General features: G+C 37.3%; 1 protein-coding gene across 2 annotated transcripts in view; it reads left to right on the top strand.

Moving 5' to 3' along the window:
* Positions 1-18,121, top strand: part of LOC150084544 (E3 ubiquitin-protein ligase Mdm2-like) — a 366,530-nt gene that overhangs the window by 45,659 nt on the left and 302,750 nt on the right. For both annotated transcript variants that reach the window (XM_090376480.1, XM_090376479.1), the window contains one exon: positions 13,198-13,272. In XM_090376480.1, coding sequence (XP_090232606.1) covers positions 13,198-13,272 — 75 coding nt within the window. The remainder of the gene's footprint in view (positions 1-13,197; positions 13,273-18,121) is intronic.

The following is an 18,121-nucleotide window of genomic DNA, read 5'->3' as shown; positions in this document are numbered from 1 at the left end:
GCAGCAAAACTATGATTGCATTATTCCACTGCTTAGGCGTCACACCTTTTCTAATGCACTTTGTGAAGAGCCTTGCCAGTTTTTGTGTTATGTCTCTTCCTCCCAATTTTAACAACTCTACAGTAACTTCATCTTCCCCCGGGGCTTTCCGATTCTTCATTTTCTTCAATGCATGTTCTACTTCATCAGGAAGAATATCGGGTATGTCGTATGTATGTGTTGCTACTTTGCGATCCATCTTCCCCACTGCTGGTATCATTCCCTCGCTCCTTGTATAAATCTCTATAGTAGTCTTCTGCTATTTGAATTATGCCTTCTCTGCTGTTTATAAGTACACCATCGCTATTCTTCAGTTTCAGTATCATTTGTCTTTCTGTATTACTGCTCATGGCTGCTGATTTTTGCATGAATGCTTGTTCCACTTTTCCTGTGTTAAATTTTCTTATGTCCTCTCTGAGTCTCTTTCTAATGGCTTTGCATAACTCAGTATACTGAATTTTCTCCCTGTCAGTGTTTTTCTTGCTCTTCATTTGTCGTCTTCGGTTCATCATGACAAGTGTTTCTTGACTAATTTTTTCTTCTTTGGATTTCTGTTTCCCTATAGGTTTCTTGGGCTTTATCACTTTCAGAAAGTTGTAATATTCCTCGTCGATATCTTGATCCTGAGCAGTCTGCAGAAGCTCAAACTTGTTCTTAAGTTCCAGTACATACTGCTCTTTCTCCTCCTCTGTTATCTCAAAGACCTTTGTATTATTTACTCGAGTCAGTTTTTTCCTTTCCTTTCCTACATCTATATCAAGTGAACATCTTACCATTCTGTGATCACTTCCAACATTTACCTTATTCAGGACGGTAACATCATTCACAATATATCTTCTGTTAGTGAGGATGAAGTCGATTTCATTAGTTGTTAATCCATTTGGACTCTTCCATGTCCACTTTCTGTTCACCCTTTTCTTGAAAAAAGTGTCCATTACTGACAGTCCTTGAAATTCTGCAAATTCCACGTCTTTCACCTCTTTTATTTCTTTCACCAAATCCAAATTTCCTATAGTTCCTCTTTCTGCGCTGTTTTGCCCTTTTCGAACCTTAGCATTGAAGTCCCCCATAATAATAGTGTAGTGGGTTTTCTGCTCGTCTAGAAGACTCAATTTCGGTGTACATTTCTTCAACCTCTTCATCATCATGTCTCGATGTTGGTTCATAAATCATTATAATCTTTAGCTTGTACCTCTTAGAAATCTTGAGTATTAGTCTTGACACCCTTAGTGATGTACTTTTGAATTCCAAAATGTTGTTTTTAAAATCTTTATGGACCAGAAACCCAACTCCACCTTCACTCCTTTCACTGTTTCCATTGGTGTACAGCAGATTTCGCTTGATAAACTTATAAGTGATTCATTTCTTCTTCTTGTTTCAGCCAAACCGATGATATTCCAATTCACATTTTCTAATTCCTTTTCCAGCTCTAATATCCTGTCTTCACCGATGAGTGATCGTACGTTATAACAGGCCAAGTTCAGTTTCCGTGCATGGCAGCCTGGTCGTACCCAGAGATTCTTAGCACCCTCTGCTTCCACTCTGATCCTCTCGCTGCCGTAAGAGGGAGAGTGAAAGCTGCTGGGGACTGAGGGCCATTTGTATTGTTGTGCTCTCATATGCTGGAGGGTTTGGTCTTTTCCTCTTCACGCTGACAATGCGTTTCTTTGCAAGGATGCAAAGAAAAGCAGCAAAGAGTTCTTTACTTATGTAAACTCTAGAAGGAAAGGGATGAATCAGATTAGTCCACTTGATATCGATGGTTCTAATGTTGATGATTCTGCTCAGATAGCTGATAAACTTAATGAGTATTTTGCATCTTCATTCACACATGAGTTATTCAATGAGGGGAGTGCCAGAAGTTTATCAAATGCTAACAGGGAGCTAAGTGATTTTGTAATAACTAAGAGCAAAGTATAGGAGAAATTGTTGAAGTTAAACATAAGAAAGGCACCTGGGGTGGATGGGATCTATCCAGTTATATTAAAGGAGGCAGCAAAGGAAGTAAGCAAACCCTTAGCCATAATTATGATAGCTTCCTTGGACTTGGGGGAGGTTCCCCATGGACTGTAAGTGTGCAAATGTATTACCAATTCACAAACGAGATTCAAAAGGTGATACAAGTAACTACAAACCTGTTAGTTAAACTTGTGTTGCAGGGAAAATAATGGAATCACTGGTTAAAGAAGCATTGCAGGATCATCTAGACAAGACTGCAGTAATGTTTAAGACACAGCATGGGTTTGTCAAAGGGAAGTCTTGTCTGACCAATTTGATTGCTTACTATGATGTGGTCACAAAGGAACTGAATGCCAAAAATAATTTTCATATCATATACTTGGATTTCAGGAAAGCTTTTGATACTATTGCACATGGAAGACTGCTGTACAAATTGGAGAGGTATGGCATCAAGGGTAAGCTGCTACAATGGATAAAGAGATGGTTGAGTGGGAGACAACAGAGTGATAATCAATGGACACTGCTCTTCATGGACAAATGTTATTAGTGGAGTTCCCCAGGGTTTGGTGTTAGGGCCATTGTTGTTTTGTATATTAGGTTTAATGTCCAAGTTTGCAGATTATACAAAGGTTGGCAGGGTTGTTAACAACAGTAATGACAGTATGCTACTCCAACTGGATCTAGATAAGTTGGGAAAATGGGCTGAGAAGTGGCAACTGGAGTTTAACATTGACAAATGCAAAGTACTGCATATGGGGAAAAAAAGTATTTTATTATTTTTTGGCGGGCTCCAGGGTTTCCCCTATTCGCCGCTGAAAGTAATCTATACATTGTGTACAATTTATAATGATTAATTATACATGAAAAGTAGAATGATTAATTATACATGAAAAGTAGAATGATTAATTATACATGAATAGTAGAATGATTAATTATACATGAAAAGTAGAATGATTAATTATACATGAAAAGTAGAATGATTAATTATACATGAAAAGTAGAATGATTAATTATACATAAAAAGACTATATACAATGATGATACATACAAAGACTATATACAATGATGATACATACAAAGACTATATACAATGATGATACATAAATAAATACTGGGCTTCGGAGTCCAGCAAACTGATCAATACATCAGGTAAGAGTAATCCAACGAAACAGTCTAGCATTTTACTGAACCTCAGGAGCAAGAATTCTTTTCCTCTGTTTAAACAATTTCTCTGCATAGGTAGAGAAGGCAGTATAATATTCAGAACAGTTAACCAATCTTGGCAGTTCGGAGCAGTCAAATACATTTGTGAGAAGTTGAAAGTCCAGTCTTAAATCATCGTACAGGGGACAATGAAAGACGAGGTGCTCAACAGTTTCTTGAGCACCACAATTACAGAGAGGAGTGTTACTTAATCCTAGTGAGAACAATTTAAAGTTAAGACTTCCATGACCGGTATATAAAAACGTAACGTATAAACCAGGATTGAACCAGTCCATTTTCTTGTCGTGATCAACAACCTCGGGAAAAAACTTAAAGGTCTCCCTACCCAAGGTAGAGGTAGACCAGGTATTTTGCCACGCTCTACAACATTCATTTCTCATTCTTTTAATGTCTACCTTTTCTTGCAAATCAGTATTATATGTTATACCATTTACAATCGCAGGAACATTTTTTTTCTTCTACAATATAAAAGATAATGTAACATTACTTCATATTGGATTGGCAGTCGATGACTGAGGACCTGGAGAGCAGCTGTAGAGACAGTTCGACAAGCTCTACTTACAGCGAGAAGAAAGAATCTTTGTGCTTGGGTAAGATATTTTTGAACAAGGGAGTTACCGATTCTGTATCCCCAGGCCCCAGCCGCATAACACACAATTGGTATAAATATACAACTGTAATATAATTTAATGGAAGATTTCTTAACACCAAAAGTACTCCTGGTAATCTTAATAATTTTATAGGTCATAGCTTTTATTTTCTGAAGTACATATTTTGCATGGTAATTAAAATTAAGACGGTCATCAAAATAAATTCCTAAGTATTTATGCTGCCGAGTACTCCTAATCATTTCTCCATTCAACTTAATAACAGGTGGTCTATTCACATCAAGAGAGCCTTTTAGTAACATTTGTTTTGTTTTATTAGTTGAGATTTGAAGTTTGTGTTTGACACCAGATATCCAAGTCCTCTAGAACTTCATTTGCTCTGCACTCTAGCTCCCAACGGGAATTACCAAAAATCAGAATAGCAAGGTCGTCTGCATAAGCTATCTGGAGGACATTGTCTCGATCAACCGAGAGCCACCCATCAAGGATGATGTTCCAGCACACAGGGCCAAGAACAGAGCCCTGAGGGCAGCCCCTAGAAACAGATCTGGAGACAGAGCAGAATCCTGAGGAAACTGTGATGCTGCGAGAATCAAAGTAATTCGAAAGGAGACGGTAAATAGGAGCAAAGACCCCAGCCTCTCTGGACCTCTCCAGGACACTTGGCCACCAAACAGTGTCAAATGCCCCTTGGAAATCAACAAAGAGACCGAGGACATATTTAGAATTGGAATTTTGAACAGAACTCAAAACCTGACAAATAGCATCAACAGAAGACCTTCCACGTGTAAAGCCAAATTGAAGTGGGGAACTTAGGTTTCTGTCTAAATAGTAATTTAGAAGACGAGAAACAATTAATTTTTCCAAGACTTTGCCAAAGATGGGCAGCACTGCAATGGGCCTGTAAGAGGCCGGATCATTGGAGGGTTTGTCAAAGGACTTAAGCAGAAGTTTAAGTCTAGCCTGTTTCCAAGCCAGTGGGAATAATCCTGAAGACAGACAAGCATTCAAAAGATTTAATATAATTAATGGGCAATTTTTCCAAAATCTTTTAAGTACAGAAACCCCAAGGAGATCTTGTCCAGGACATTTACCATCCCTTAAGGTTGAGACAGCAGATTCCAACTCAGTATCCGTAAAAGGAGCTTCGGTTCGGGGCCCTTGGTAAGATAAATGATCTAATTTCATTGTAGTTTGGATGGTGTTTTCACAGGAGGCAGTATCCTCATGGAGCAAGCCGTCCAAGATGGCATTTATGGACAAACTCCAGTCCAAGGTTTCATTACCATTTACAATAATAGAAGAAAGAACATTGCCGGGATGAACCTTGTTAGTAACAAGTTTGTAGGGTAATCCCTATGGATCTTCATTTATGTTATGCTGAACAAACCTTGCCCAGGCAAGTTTGTTCTCTTGGAAAATGGTATTGAAATAACTACTTCTATTGGATTTATACAACTCACCAAGTCTGTCAATCTTATCTCTGGGCCTGTTAGCTCTCATTGTTCTCTGAAAATTATGATGAGCATTTTGTAAGTTTCTTCTGAGAATTGTAAGATTTGGGGTCCACCATGAAACACTATTCATTTTTCGTTTTTTCTTTTTTAGAGTGGACTCGCAGACGGTGATTAGAATCTCTTGAACCCTAGAAACCTGCATATCAGCAGGAAGTGAGCCAAGTTGGACAATTATTTCTTCTGAAGTAAGCTCATGTACTTTTACATCAAAGATATTTCAATCAATGTGTTTTGTCTTAAACTGCGGGAAGTCAAAACAGCACCTAATAACCCTAGGATTGTTGCTTAAACTGATCATAAAAGTGATGATATTGTGGTCGCTCGAGCACCACGAAGTATGGCTAAGCCAGTTGGAAATGCTAACCAAGAGTAGAGTTTGAAAGGGTAATGTCAATATAAGATTGACCCAGAGGAGAAACAAAAGTAGGCGGATGGCCTGGGGTATTCCACAGAGTGAGGTTATTGGACTGAATAAGCTCCTCCAAAAGCTCACCTTTAGAATCTGTAGTAGGGCTATTCCAAAGCTGGGAGTGAGCATTAGCATCCATCATAAAAATGACGGGAAAACCAGATAAACGGATCAAAACGTCTTCCATGTAATTTAGAAATGGCTCTATGGCCTGCCCAGCCTGACTACATTGAGCGTACAGAGAAACCACATAAATTTTTCCAAAACAGCCTTCCAAGCATGCGCATGCGGCATGTGTGGTGCAAAGACTAGAAATTTTTGTTACAGCAATGAGGGGGTCAACAACCACCAGAGCGGTCCAAAACCTGGTGGCGTTACCACGGTCACCGACCGTAACAGGGTTTGAAGAAATAATGCGACAGCTGAGAGGGAGGCCCTTGACCACACCCTTATAAGAATACAGTTCTTGTAACCCTAAAAGTTGAAATTTGTGTTGGACCATTAACTTAGATCACTTAAAACCGATAAAGATCGTTGACAATTTAACTGTAACGTATATACACAAGACATTTCAGAGTTAGGTAAAGTCACTCCGAATTTTTGTTACCTCTTGGGCGTTCACAAATTCAGGGCACTTAACATCCTTGAAGGAATGGTCTGCATTCCTCTTCTTAAGCCGACAATTTGGGCAAACAACAGGTTCCTCCATTTTAGGGAGGCGCCTCCGTAGCCAGGTGGGAAGGAGCAGCAGTGCGTAGCACACGCTTCTTGATTAGACTGGGGTTCGAGCCCGTCACCACCAAATATGGAGGATGCGGAAAGGTCAGGGAATGACCACCGCATATCTCAGAGCAATATGGCCTTAGTTGCTAATGCTCCTAAAAACCAAAAAAAACAAACAAAAAAAAAAAAAACTCCATTTTAGGACAGTCTTGAATTTGATGACCCAGGTCATCGCAATGTCCGCAGGTAAACTCGGACTGGTGGCAGCTTTTAGCCGAGTGTCCATAGCCAAGACATTTAAAACAGCGTGATGCTGTGAAAAAATCCTTCATATCATGGACGGACCATCAGACAAAAACCTTGCAATTTGAAGCCAAAAATGCTTTCCTAATTTTATTTGGGATCTCAAGAACCCAATGTTGATTGTTTTTGTTCCAAGACCTGATTTTAAAACGAATCTTAACAGACTCGAAATCTTCCTGACATCTTTAGGTATGTCATATATTATGACAGTGGGATTTAATTTTTTAGGGGAATCCACAGAGAATTTTAACTCCTTGAACTTAGGGCAGGATTTAAGTTTATTTAGATCCTTGCTGTTGTCAGTTTCGATTAGAACTCCCTTTTCTCTTATTTTTCTTATTGATTTAATCTTTAATTTTTTAAATTCAGTTTTAAGACTTTTAGAAATTTCAGCTTTAACTTCCTCACGAGTTTTACAATTACTATCTGCATTTGCTTTAACTATGAGTACATGCTTTGTTTGAACATCCGGTAAATTAACAATACTCTGAGATTGTTTAGCAGCGCCTAACGCAACCACACCCGCATAGGTGGGAGCCAGAATGGTTGGCAAAACATTTTGTTGTTTCCTCTGAATTTTAAGATCATTTAATTTTGTTCTCAACTTTTCATTCTCTATAGTTAGATCTATCACTAACCTTTCCATATTGTTCCAATTTTTGGACATCTCAACAAACATAAGAGGTGTCACAGTAGAGCCCTCTATAAAAACATCAAGCATATTTGCTTTTAATCCAAAAAGATAGTCAAGAATAGCTGCACTACTAGTTTGTTCACAATCTTGAGAATCATTAAACGTGTGAGTAGAATTTAAAGGTCCTTTTATAGGGGCAAATTTGTCTTCCAGTGTTTTTTCCATCATAGCTAGAGGTTCCTTGAAACTGGTGTCTGGAACTTCAGAGAAAATCAGTTCACCAGACAATTCGGCTATTGAAACACTATAATCCGACATTTTGGACGACAGAAATTTGTATGGGGGAGGATCGTCAACGCTTTCAGGGAACACGAAGCCGCCTTTTCCATTAGGCACTGTGCAAGGGCTTTGTGACTGATGCTGTATGTCGCTTCGCCCTACTGCGAGACGTCACTTTAAGAGACTTCACCTGAGGGGGAAATTATCACTCCTCTATGACCTTGACTGGGGCTGCAATCCAGTGGGCAGTAATCCAAACTGCTGAAAACGATGATCTTCCACTGCAGAATGTGCCTGATTCGATTAAACTTGCACACAATTTGAAAGCGTTAAAATAAACGGATCCTGGAGATACTCACCTTGGAAGAGGTAGAACCATTTGGCCGTTGCACTGTAACATGTGAGAACCTTTTAACATTCACTTTTACTATAAAAATCGAGTGACAGTCAGGAGCACTTAAAACAACCGCTTCACCGTGTCCGTGGGTAGCAATAACTAAAGAGAAACGTACCAACTGTGTGGTACTACACTCGGGGAAGTGGAAAGTGAAAAAAACCTGGGGGAAATTGTACAGCCAAATATGAAGTTTGCTGAGCAGTGCAGACGGGGCTGCCAGAGCAGGTCATGGAGTCTTGTCAATGATATATGGTAATTTTGCTAGCAGGGACAGGGAGGTGATAATCCCGTTATACAAGGCAATGGTCAGGCCACACCTAGAGTACTGTGTATAGGTCTGGAGGCCTCATTTTAGGAAAGATGTAGAGTTGCTAGAATGAGTACAAAGAAGGGCAACAAGATTGGTGAGGGGAACAAAGGGGTGCTCTTACCAAGCTTAAGTTATGCAAATTGCAGCGCCTGGAGAGTAGGCACCTGTGAGGTTATCTGGTTGAGGTGTATTGAATGTGTTGAGCAGGCTGAATGCTGATGGGATTCTTCATCTTGTTTAGACTAAGAACCTGAGGGGGCACAGTTTCAAATTGAGGAAAGATAGTTGTAGAATAGATGTGCAGAAATTTGCCTTTAGCCAATGGGTAGTTGATTGGTGGAACAGGCTTCCATCTTTTGTTGTGGAAGCTAATAGCCTAAATAAATTTAAGGCTGAGCTGGACAGGCATTTGGAATGAATGGAGGGATGAAATGGGTGTTTTTTTTTTTTTTTTTTTTTTTTTTTTGGCTGATGCTGCATAAGCTTGCTTTCTTGTATCATATGCCTCTACTAATGCTAAACTTCAGTTGCCACTTCTCAGTCCATCTGCCCAAATTTTCTGGATTCTGTTCAGTAGCACACTGCCATTAACAACCCTGCCAACCTTTGTATCATCTGCAAACTTCGACACTAAGCCTGATATACCTTCATCAATATCATTGATAAATATACAAAACAGCAGTAGACCCAACACCGAACCTTGCGGGACTTCACTAATAACATTAGTCCACGAAGTGCAGCACCCATTGACTACCACCCTTCTGGCTTCTCCCACTTAACCATTTTATCCATTGTAGCAATTCACCCTTAATACCATTCTGCTCCAATTTGTACAGTAGTCTTCCATGCGCAACAGTGTCAAAAGCTTTCCTGAAATCCAAGTATATGATATCAAAATTATTTTTTTGCATCCAGTTTCTTTGTAACCACATCATAATAACCAATCAAATTTGTCAGACAAGACTTTCCCTTAACAAACCCATGCTGTGTCTGAATTATTGCTGCAGTCTTGTCTAGATGATCCTACAATGCATCTTTAACCAGTGACTCCATTATTTTACCTGGAACAGAAGTTAAACTAACTGGTCTGTAATTACTCATGTCACCCTTCGATCCCTTTGGGGCCTCCGTAGCCAGGTGGACAGGAGCAGCAGTGTGTAGCACACGTTTCTTGATTAGACCGGGGTTCGAGCCCGTGACCACCAAATACGGAGGATGCGGAAAGGTCAGGAATGACCACCGCATATCCCGGAGCAATATGGCCTTAGTTGCTAATGCTCCTAAATAATAAACAAACAAAACAAACATTCGATCCCTCTTTGTGAATTGGGAATACAATTGCACATCTCCAGTCCGTAGGGACCTCTTCTGAGTCCAAAGATGCTCTCATAATTATGGATACGGGTTTGCTTACTTCCTTTGCCGCCTCCTTTGATATTACTGGATAGATCCCATCCACCCCATCACAGAAAGATTAGTTCCTTTCGTGCCACTTATTTTACTGTATTTAATTTTTTTTATTCTTTTTACTTAAGAAAGGAACTAATCTTTTTGGGACTAATCTAATTACACTCTATGGGTGTAAATAATTACACCCATAGAGTGTAATTATTTATGTACTTGTATCCTTCACAGGAATAAACACCTTGTTTCTGTATAGTTACTTGTTGACTCTATCTAAACACTAGACATTGGAAAATCTACTGGGGACCTGGTATTCAGTGTGTTGTGTGTGTGTTGATATTTATTCTGACTTGTTCTTAATTTTGGTGAGGGCTTCCATAGTGTACATTTTATAATCATTATTTATAACATGATTAAAATTTTGGCAATTTATAATTGGGGCTTATATGCCAAATTCTGCAAATAAACTGACAGCTGCTTCCTTTTGTCCTGTGATGTTATGACAGTTGTATTAATGAAAATGCTTCTTATATTAGAAATGTCTGTTCAGCCTTGTTGCCAACTAATAAGATAAACTATATTGTTTAATTCACTTATAAGTAGGTTTTTCTGAAAATTTGAAACATGCAGCTGATTTTTGAATATGAAGACATGACAAGTTTTGTCTTCGTTCTTAAAAATATCTGATTTTACATGTGAACCAATTATGATATGGAACTTAAACTATTTTGCTATTATTCTCTAAGAGATTGTTCCTATAAGGCCGAGCTCTTGAACCAGTGCCATGCAGTATGATTTCGTTGCCAAGCAGGGGTGAACCTCTGGTACATAAAGAAAAATTCAAGTATTGTAGTTCTTGCTCTAAAGTGTATACTTGAAGATCAATAATTTTTAGCCTTGTACACTTGCATATGCAAACCAGATTTATTTACACCCAATGGATGATATGAATTGTAGTAGGAAATGACAAGCTTGTAGCTCTTGCTATATATTCAAAGGGAGTTATTAATATTATTATTGGGTTCAACTTCAAGAGTGTATTTTAACCTAGGAAGAAAATTATTAAACTTAATTAGGAGGTTGTCTATTGGTTATTCTATGCTTATTATGTGAATATCATTGGGAAATGTGGTAAATAATTGGATCTCCGACCAGAAGGAAAATTGTTTACCAGAGTGTAGCATGGAGTTAATATACTATTTTCAATCACGATTAAATAAATGTTCACAAGTGGCACTGGAAATGCCAAAATTTTAATCAAATTAAATAGTGATTACAAACTGTGCACTGTGGAAGCTCTTGCCATAATTAAGTACAAGTCAATATCTACACATACATTGAACCAGACCCGCAGGGGATAATTTGAATGTCTAATGTTTGGGATAGAGTTAGCCTTCCAAACAACCAGTCAGAAACAAGTTTCTCCATTCTGTGATCACTTCTAGTACATAAATCATTACTCTCTCTGAGTTCATTATCTTAATGGTGGTCATCACTGGTATCACAAAAAGAATAGATCTTTTCTTGCCACTGTATTTTCAGGTTTCATTCTTTCATTCTTTTCTACCTATTTCTGTGCTCAGTTTTGGATAGTTTTGAAGTGGACACACTTGACTGAAATGCATTTCAGAATAGGTGATATTTCTTTAATGGTTTCTTAGTTTCCTTGGTTGTTTCTTTTTTATTTTTAACCATTTTATGTGAAAACTTAATAAAGATATTTTCTAAGTATATATTTTATTGATTTGTGCACAACTAGAAGCCTTTGGGCCATTACCCTAGGTAGTGTTACTTTATAAAGGAATAATTATAAGTTCTGATTTTATTTCCTATTCAATTTTATGGCATTGAATATATCAGAAATGGTTGGAATGGGATGGGTTTGAATGGATGGGATTCTTCCCATCCATTCAAAGTCTTAAACTCTTCAATCAGATCGCATTGTATGTGCCTGGTCTCCAGATGCTATAGTTTGCAGAATTGAGGCCTTTCTTGATAAGAGCAACTCTCTATTCCCCTCACCAATCTCATTACCCTTCTCTGTACCCATTCAAGGAGCTCTGCATCCTTTCTAAAATGATGCCTCCAGACCTGTATTTTTTTGAATATTTCAGGAATGGTGTTGTTACTTATCTAAACAAACAGCTGTTCACCCCATACAAATCTAAAATTCTCTCTACCATGGAATATTGTTCCCACATCTAAGGTGCTGCCTCCAAAACCTCTCATAGGCTTCTATATTCCATTCAAAAGAAGGCTGTGAGATTAATTAATGACTCATCTCTCTAACAGAGTCTCTCCACTCTCTGTCTCATAGACGTTCTGTTTCTGCTGCATGCCTTTTCTATAGATACTTTCACGAGCACTGTTCTTTTTGAATTGGCTTCAATAAATCCCACTCTCTCTCTTCCAAAGCAATCTGAACATGTGCTGCAACCAGTCAACATCCTTTTTACTGTCCAATTTCAGAATCACAGAACCAACTTTTCTTCTTCCTCATTTATACATTCAACTTCCATTTTCTGGAATGACCTTCCTTCATACGTATTTCCAGAAAATTACAATCTGCAGAAGTTCAAGTTTAATGCCAACAAATATCTTCTTTCATCTTCTGAACTTCCAATCCATGCACCGTACTAAGTACTATAGGTTTTGGGACGGTATGCAATGGTACGGCATACTGGCACCTTTATTAACAGTGACGTGTGAATTTTTGGATGCTGTACACTTTGAAATTTGTAATATTCCATAAATTTTTTTCACGTTTACCTAGTTTTCAAATAAGCTTCAAGTTATTTAACTAAATTTGCATTTTTCACTGTCTGTTGTTAAGATATTTTCTATATAAAATTTTATAACCATTTTTAGAATTCTAAATTTCTCAGTTGGACCTCTGTTTAAAGAACTCCTTGTATAACAAATTTTTTTGAATTCCCCATGGAAATTACATTTAAAATAGTTTCAGTTGAGTGAAGAAAATTTTCATATAACGGATGGCTTAGGAGAGACTTAATTATGTACTCACCTCAGAGGTGAGTACCACAATTATAAGCCCTTGCTAAAAAAAATTAATGAAAACTTAACTATACTTCAAGCCTTAACTAAACTAAAACAATTGTTGATTTTACCATATTAATGCTGTATTTACTCCAAACTTGATGCATGTACTTTCATATTTCATTAGTGAAAAATCCATGGTGTTGTTGAAGAATCCACTACAGAAGGTAGTAGTAACCATAGAATTTCAAGTAATGAAATATGGAAATACTTCCTTTATGGCTTGAATTAAGTTACACTGAAATTTTGAGTATTATAGTAAGCCAATTGGTTTTATAAAGAAATATTTTTAATATTGTAGAGAATATATTTTAATTGTAAGTAATCTTTATAGTTTGTACTGAATCCACCATTTTACAACTTGCTGAAGACAGTTGGAGCTGACAGAAAACTGCTTTCAATGAATCAGGTGAGCTTTTGTGAAATAAGACAACTGTATTTTAAGCTGTAATGACTAATAAAACCTCCTCCTCCTTCCTCTCTTCAGATGCATGATGAGTATTTCTTAATTAGCTGGCCAAATGTTGACAGAAATAATATTAGTTCCAGCCAATCATATTGTTATTAATGATGATAGTTTATCGTTGTTAAGGCATCAACAATTGAACGATGTTTCTTTTAAATAACGGCTATTCTATTCTTGGATGGATCCATATATATTTCAGTTTCTTTAAAGAAATGGATAATTGTTTGGAATTTAAAGCTGAACAAGTGAAGACAGGTAATACTGTCTTTTTAATGGATATTAAACAGTGCTAAACATATCTTGAAGGGGGGGGGGAATGGAAACGGAAGTGCTTAGTGTATTAGTGGTCAACATAATTGCTAAAAAGATTTTTGTAAAGACCTCTGATTCTAAAGTTGAAATATTTGAATTTGTGAGCACAGTAATGTATGAAGAGGATCTTTTAATGCATGTATATTTATTTATTATTTGTGTAAACTATAGGAAATATGCTAGTCTGTTTAAATTGTTTCTTGAACAAAAATGTTGTTTGTAATTTAATTGCTCACACATATTTTAGTTATAAGTTGATAGCCACCATTTCTTTAGTAATGTTTTGACTTGTGATATAATCAGAAGAATTAACTGTGAATGAACCTGTGTGTATAAAATTGTAACTTTAAATTGATGGAAACTAAAGCATATTTAACTTATGGCTTCTTGTTTTAATTCTTATTCACTCAATAAAAGGAAACCATATTCTAATGCTAAAGTGAAACTGAGCATTTCACGTCTGTGTTGCTTTGGAACCCAGTTTGGTAACAGGAACAGTTATACTGATAAATTTGTTTCAGTTAGTCTTTACAATCTGGTACCCTTTCCCGATTGATCATTGCAAGTAGCAGTGATTGGCAGGCCTAGCACCTCCCACCAGTTGCTTTGCTTTTTACTGTTTCAGAGTGAATCCCCTGCTCTGTTATAAAATTGGAAAATGAGTTCCCAGTTATAAAACAGCCACAAGTGGGGGGGGGGATAAAACACCAACTAAAATGGATACTGTATACCAGGGGCAGCCAACTTAATTTGTGATGCGATCTACTTTTTTTCTTCCAAATGTGCCGCAATCTACCATCTCAAGAATTTCATTGCACATGGTTAAAAAAAAAAGTTAATCAACACATATTGAAAAATATTGTTTATAAATTTTAAAATTAAATACAATTCAGAATTCTTATTTTAAATTCATACGTATTTAAATTTTTAATTTATGTGAAGTTTGTCTTCATGTCATCTATCAAGCTTTCAAAATCGGTAATATACTGTGATAAAGGCCAACCGTCAAGAATCTTCTGTATGCAAGTCCGTAAGAGTAGAGTGATTCTTTGTTTCAAATACAAAAAGACTGATTCACATAGAAATGTGGAATCAAAACAGCAATTTAAAAGTTCACTGCATTTTTTTACATTTGGGTACTTTTCTCGGCAAACATATTTCCAAGAGTCTTTTTCTGGTGATCTGGCTTTTAGGAAGGTATTGTTCCGCAATGTAATAACTTCATTTTCAAGTAATATTTTCTCCATGAGAAAAATCTCAGCGAATCCCCCCCCCCATGCAATTTGTTTCATATCTAAGTCGATATTAAATGGATAAGAAATATATTGAACAATGTCTTCATTTGTTTTAAAATCACCGAATCTGTTTTCAAAATCATCCACAACTTTCTTTCAGAAACATATTTCTCGCTATAAAATTCAAAAACAGGACATTTTTGCAAATGATCTTGCATATTTGCAAAATGATCATTTTTTTTTTTTTTTTTTTTTCTCTTCTTCTTAAGATCCTTAGCCATTGCCAAAAATTGATATTTATATGCAGAAATACTACTAATCAGTGTGTTGAAGCGCCTTTCTAAATTTCCTTTTTTGTGTATAGCCATGGAAGCATTGCAAATCAAACAGCAACATTTTTCTTTTATCATTACAGAAAAGTATTCTAGTTCCCACTCTTGATGAAAATGATACGTTTTACTCTTTTTGGTAGGATTCATTTTAAATCAGAGGGTATTAAATTAACGTATAAGTACTGTCCAGTTATTAATATTAAGTAAGCTAAATAACAATTCGACGCATACACTATGCTCTCCACAACGTAACTGCGTGCATTTTCACTAGAAAATGCGCAGCGACAAGAGTAGTCACGTGGTTCAGCAGATTTGTAATAACCATATATAGTGGGCGCATAATAATAATATTTAGATTTTGGCTAATCTGTTTTTATATATATTTAAAATTCATTATGATCGACCGAAATTAAAGCCATGATCAACTTGTTGGCCACCCCTGCTGTATACCGAAGAGGTCAGAGCTCCCAATCATTGTGAGGAAAGCGATGAGTAGGAGGGGCGTCAATTTAGCCAGTTAGTCGCAACGATCAATTGGAATGAGTACCAAATTGTAAAAACTGACCTTTCTTTCTAATTAAATACTCAAATCTGATACAGATTTAAGGGTGTAGTCATTTTCAGGGAATCTGTTGTTTGCTTGACTGAGGTTACTGCTACCCATGTGCAGTACTTTTACATTTGTCAATGTTAAACTTAGGTTGCCACCTCTCACCCCATCTGCTCAACTTTTCCAGATCCTGTTGCAGTAGCGTACTATCATTACTGTCATTAACAACCCTGCCAACCTTCATATCTTCTGCAAACTTAGACATTAACCCTGATATACCTTCATCAATATCATTGATGAATACCGAAAACAAAAATGGACCCAACACTGAACTCTAGGAGACTCCACTAATAACATTAGTCCACAAAGATTAGTGTCCATTGATAACCACTCCGTCTTCTCCCACTCAACCATCCTTTTATCCATTGTAGCAACTTGCACTTAATGCCATACTGCTCCAGTTTGTACAGTAGTTTTCCATGTGTCACAGTATCAAAATATTTCCTATAATCGAAGTATATGATATCAAAATTATTTTTTGCATCCAGTTCCTTTGTGACCACATCATAGTATCCAATCAAATTTGTCAGACAAGACAAACCCATGCTGTGTCTGAACTATAACTGCAGTCTTGTCTAGATGATCCTGCTTTGCTTCCTTAATCAGTGACTCCATTATTTTCCCAGGAACAGAAGTTTAACTAACAGGACTGTAATTACTCGTGTCTTCCTTTGATCCCTCTTTCTGAATTGGGGACACATTTGCACATCTACAGTCCACGGGGATCTCCCCCCGAGTCCAACGATGCTTCCATAAATATGACTAAAGATTAGCTTTCTTCCTTTGCTGCTTCCTTTAATATAAATGGATAAATCCCATCCACCCCTAGTTACCTTTCTTATGTTCAATTTCAACAATTTCTCCTCCACTTTGCTCTCAGTTATTACAAAATCATTTTGCTCTCTACCAGAGTTTGATAAGTTTCTGGCTTCCACTTCCCTACAGACCTCCTCATGTGTGAATGTAGATGCAAAATACTCATTCAGTTTGTCAGCTACCTCAGCAGGTTCATCACCAATCGAACCGTGGATGTCAAGTGGACCAATCTGATTCATTCCCTTCTAGAGTTTACATAAGTAAAGAAGTCTTTACTGTTTTTTTTTGCATTGTTTGCCAAAGATTTCTCGTAATCTGTCCTTGCTTGCCTGACATCTTTTGTGACTTGATTACAGACTTTCTTATATCTACCATAGGCATCTGTCTCCTGATAATGTATATGCATCCTATGCATCTTTTATGTCACTAGTCTCATTAGTTCATCTGACATCCATTTAGACCTAAACCTTGAACAGTATTTCTTAGTTGGTATGAAAAGCCTAGTAGCTTCCAAAATTAATTCTTTGAATGCTTCCCATTTTGAATTTTCTGTTGGTAACATAATTAGTTGATCCCAATGTATAGAATTTAAAAAATCTGTCAAAAATTTTCAAAAATCACCTTTATGAAAGCAAAAATCCTTCCTTATATCCCTGATGGTAGTTACATCTTTAAGTAAATCCCACATCAGTACACTGTTATCACTGCCACCTAGTGGTTCCTTTATCTATGGATTCTTAATGCATGAAGAATCACTGCTGATAATCAGATCAAGATATTACTCGGGCGCCTCCGTAGCCAGGTGGGAAGGAGCAGCAGTGCGTAGCACACGCTTCTTGATTAGACCGGGGTTCGAGCCCGTCACCACCAAATATGGAGGATGCCGAAAGGTCATTCAGGGAATGACCACCGCATATCCCGGAGCAATATGGCCTTAGTTGCTAATGCTCCTAAAAACCAAATAACAAAACAAACAACAAACGAAACATATTACTCACCCTGGTTGCCTCTCGAACATGCTGCTTTAGAAAACTGTCATGCTATAAATCCACAGAAGTCTTGCTAGTTTGCAAGTGACCAACCCACATGTTCCAGTCTATATCTGGGAAGTTAAAATCCTCCATTATAAGACAATTTGATTTACTGCCTCACTATTTCCCTGTACAGCTGTTCATTGTACTCATCAGAGTCATTAGGCTAATCGATGTCAAGTGAAATAACCTGATTCGTCCTCTTCCTTCTAGAGTTTATGTAAGTAAAGAAGTATTTGCTGTTCCTCTCATTAATTTCTTCGATGGCATTTACCCTACACCTCGAGCTCTCATAGACTCCCATCAGAACGCTGAGTTGGAACCTAATTTCTCGACACTCTAGGCATCTAGCACACACACACAAAGACATCTTCCTTGGCTAGATCATGTCCTGTTTTAGAAAGTTCAGCAAACATTTCACATTTTGCACATTTTTTGAAACTGATGCGTTGGAGA

Source organism: Mastigoproctus giganteus, chromosome 6 (genome assembly GCF_048544385.1).
Source record: "Mastigoproctus giganteus isolate SK-2022 chromosome 6, ASM4854438v1, whole genome shotgun sequence".
Taxonomy (NCBI): domain Eukaryota; kingdom Metazoa; phylum Arthropoda; class Arachnida; order Uropygi; family Thelyphonidae; genus Mastigoproctus; species Mastigoproctus giganteus.
This window is presented reverse-complemented; position numbering and strand designations above follow the sequence as displayed.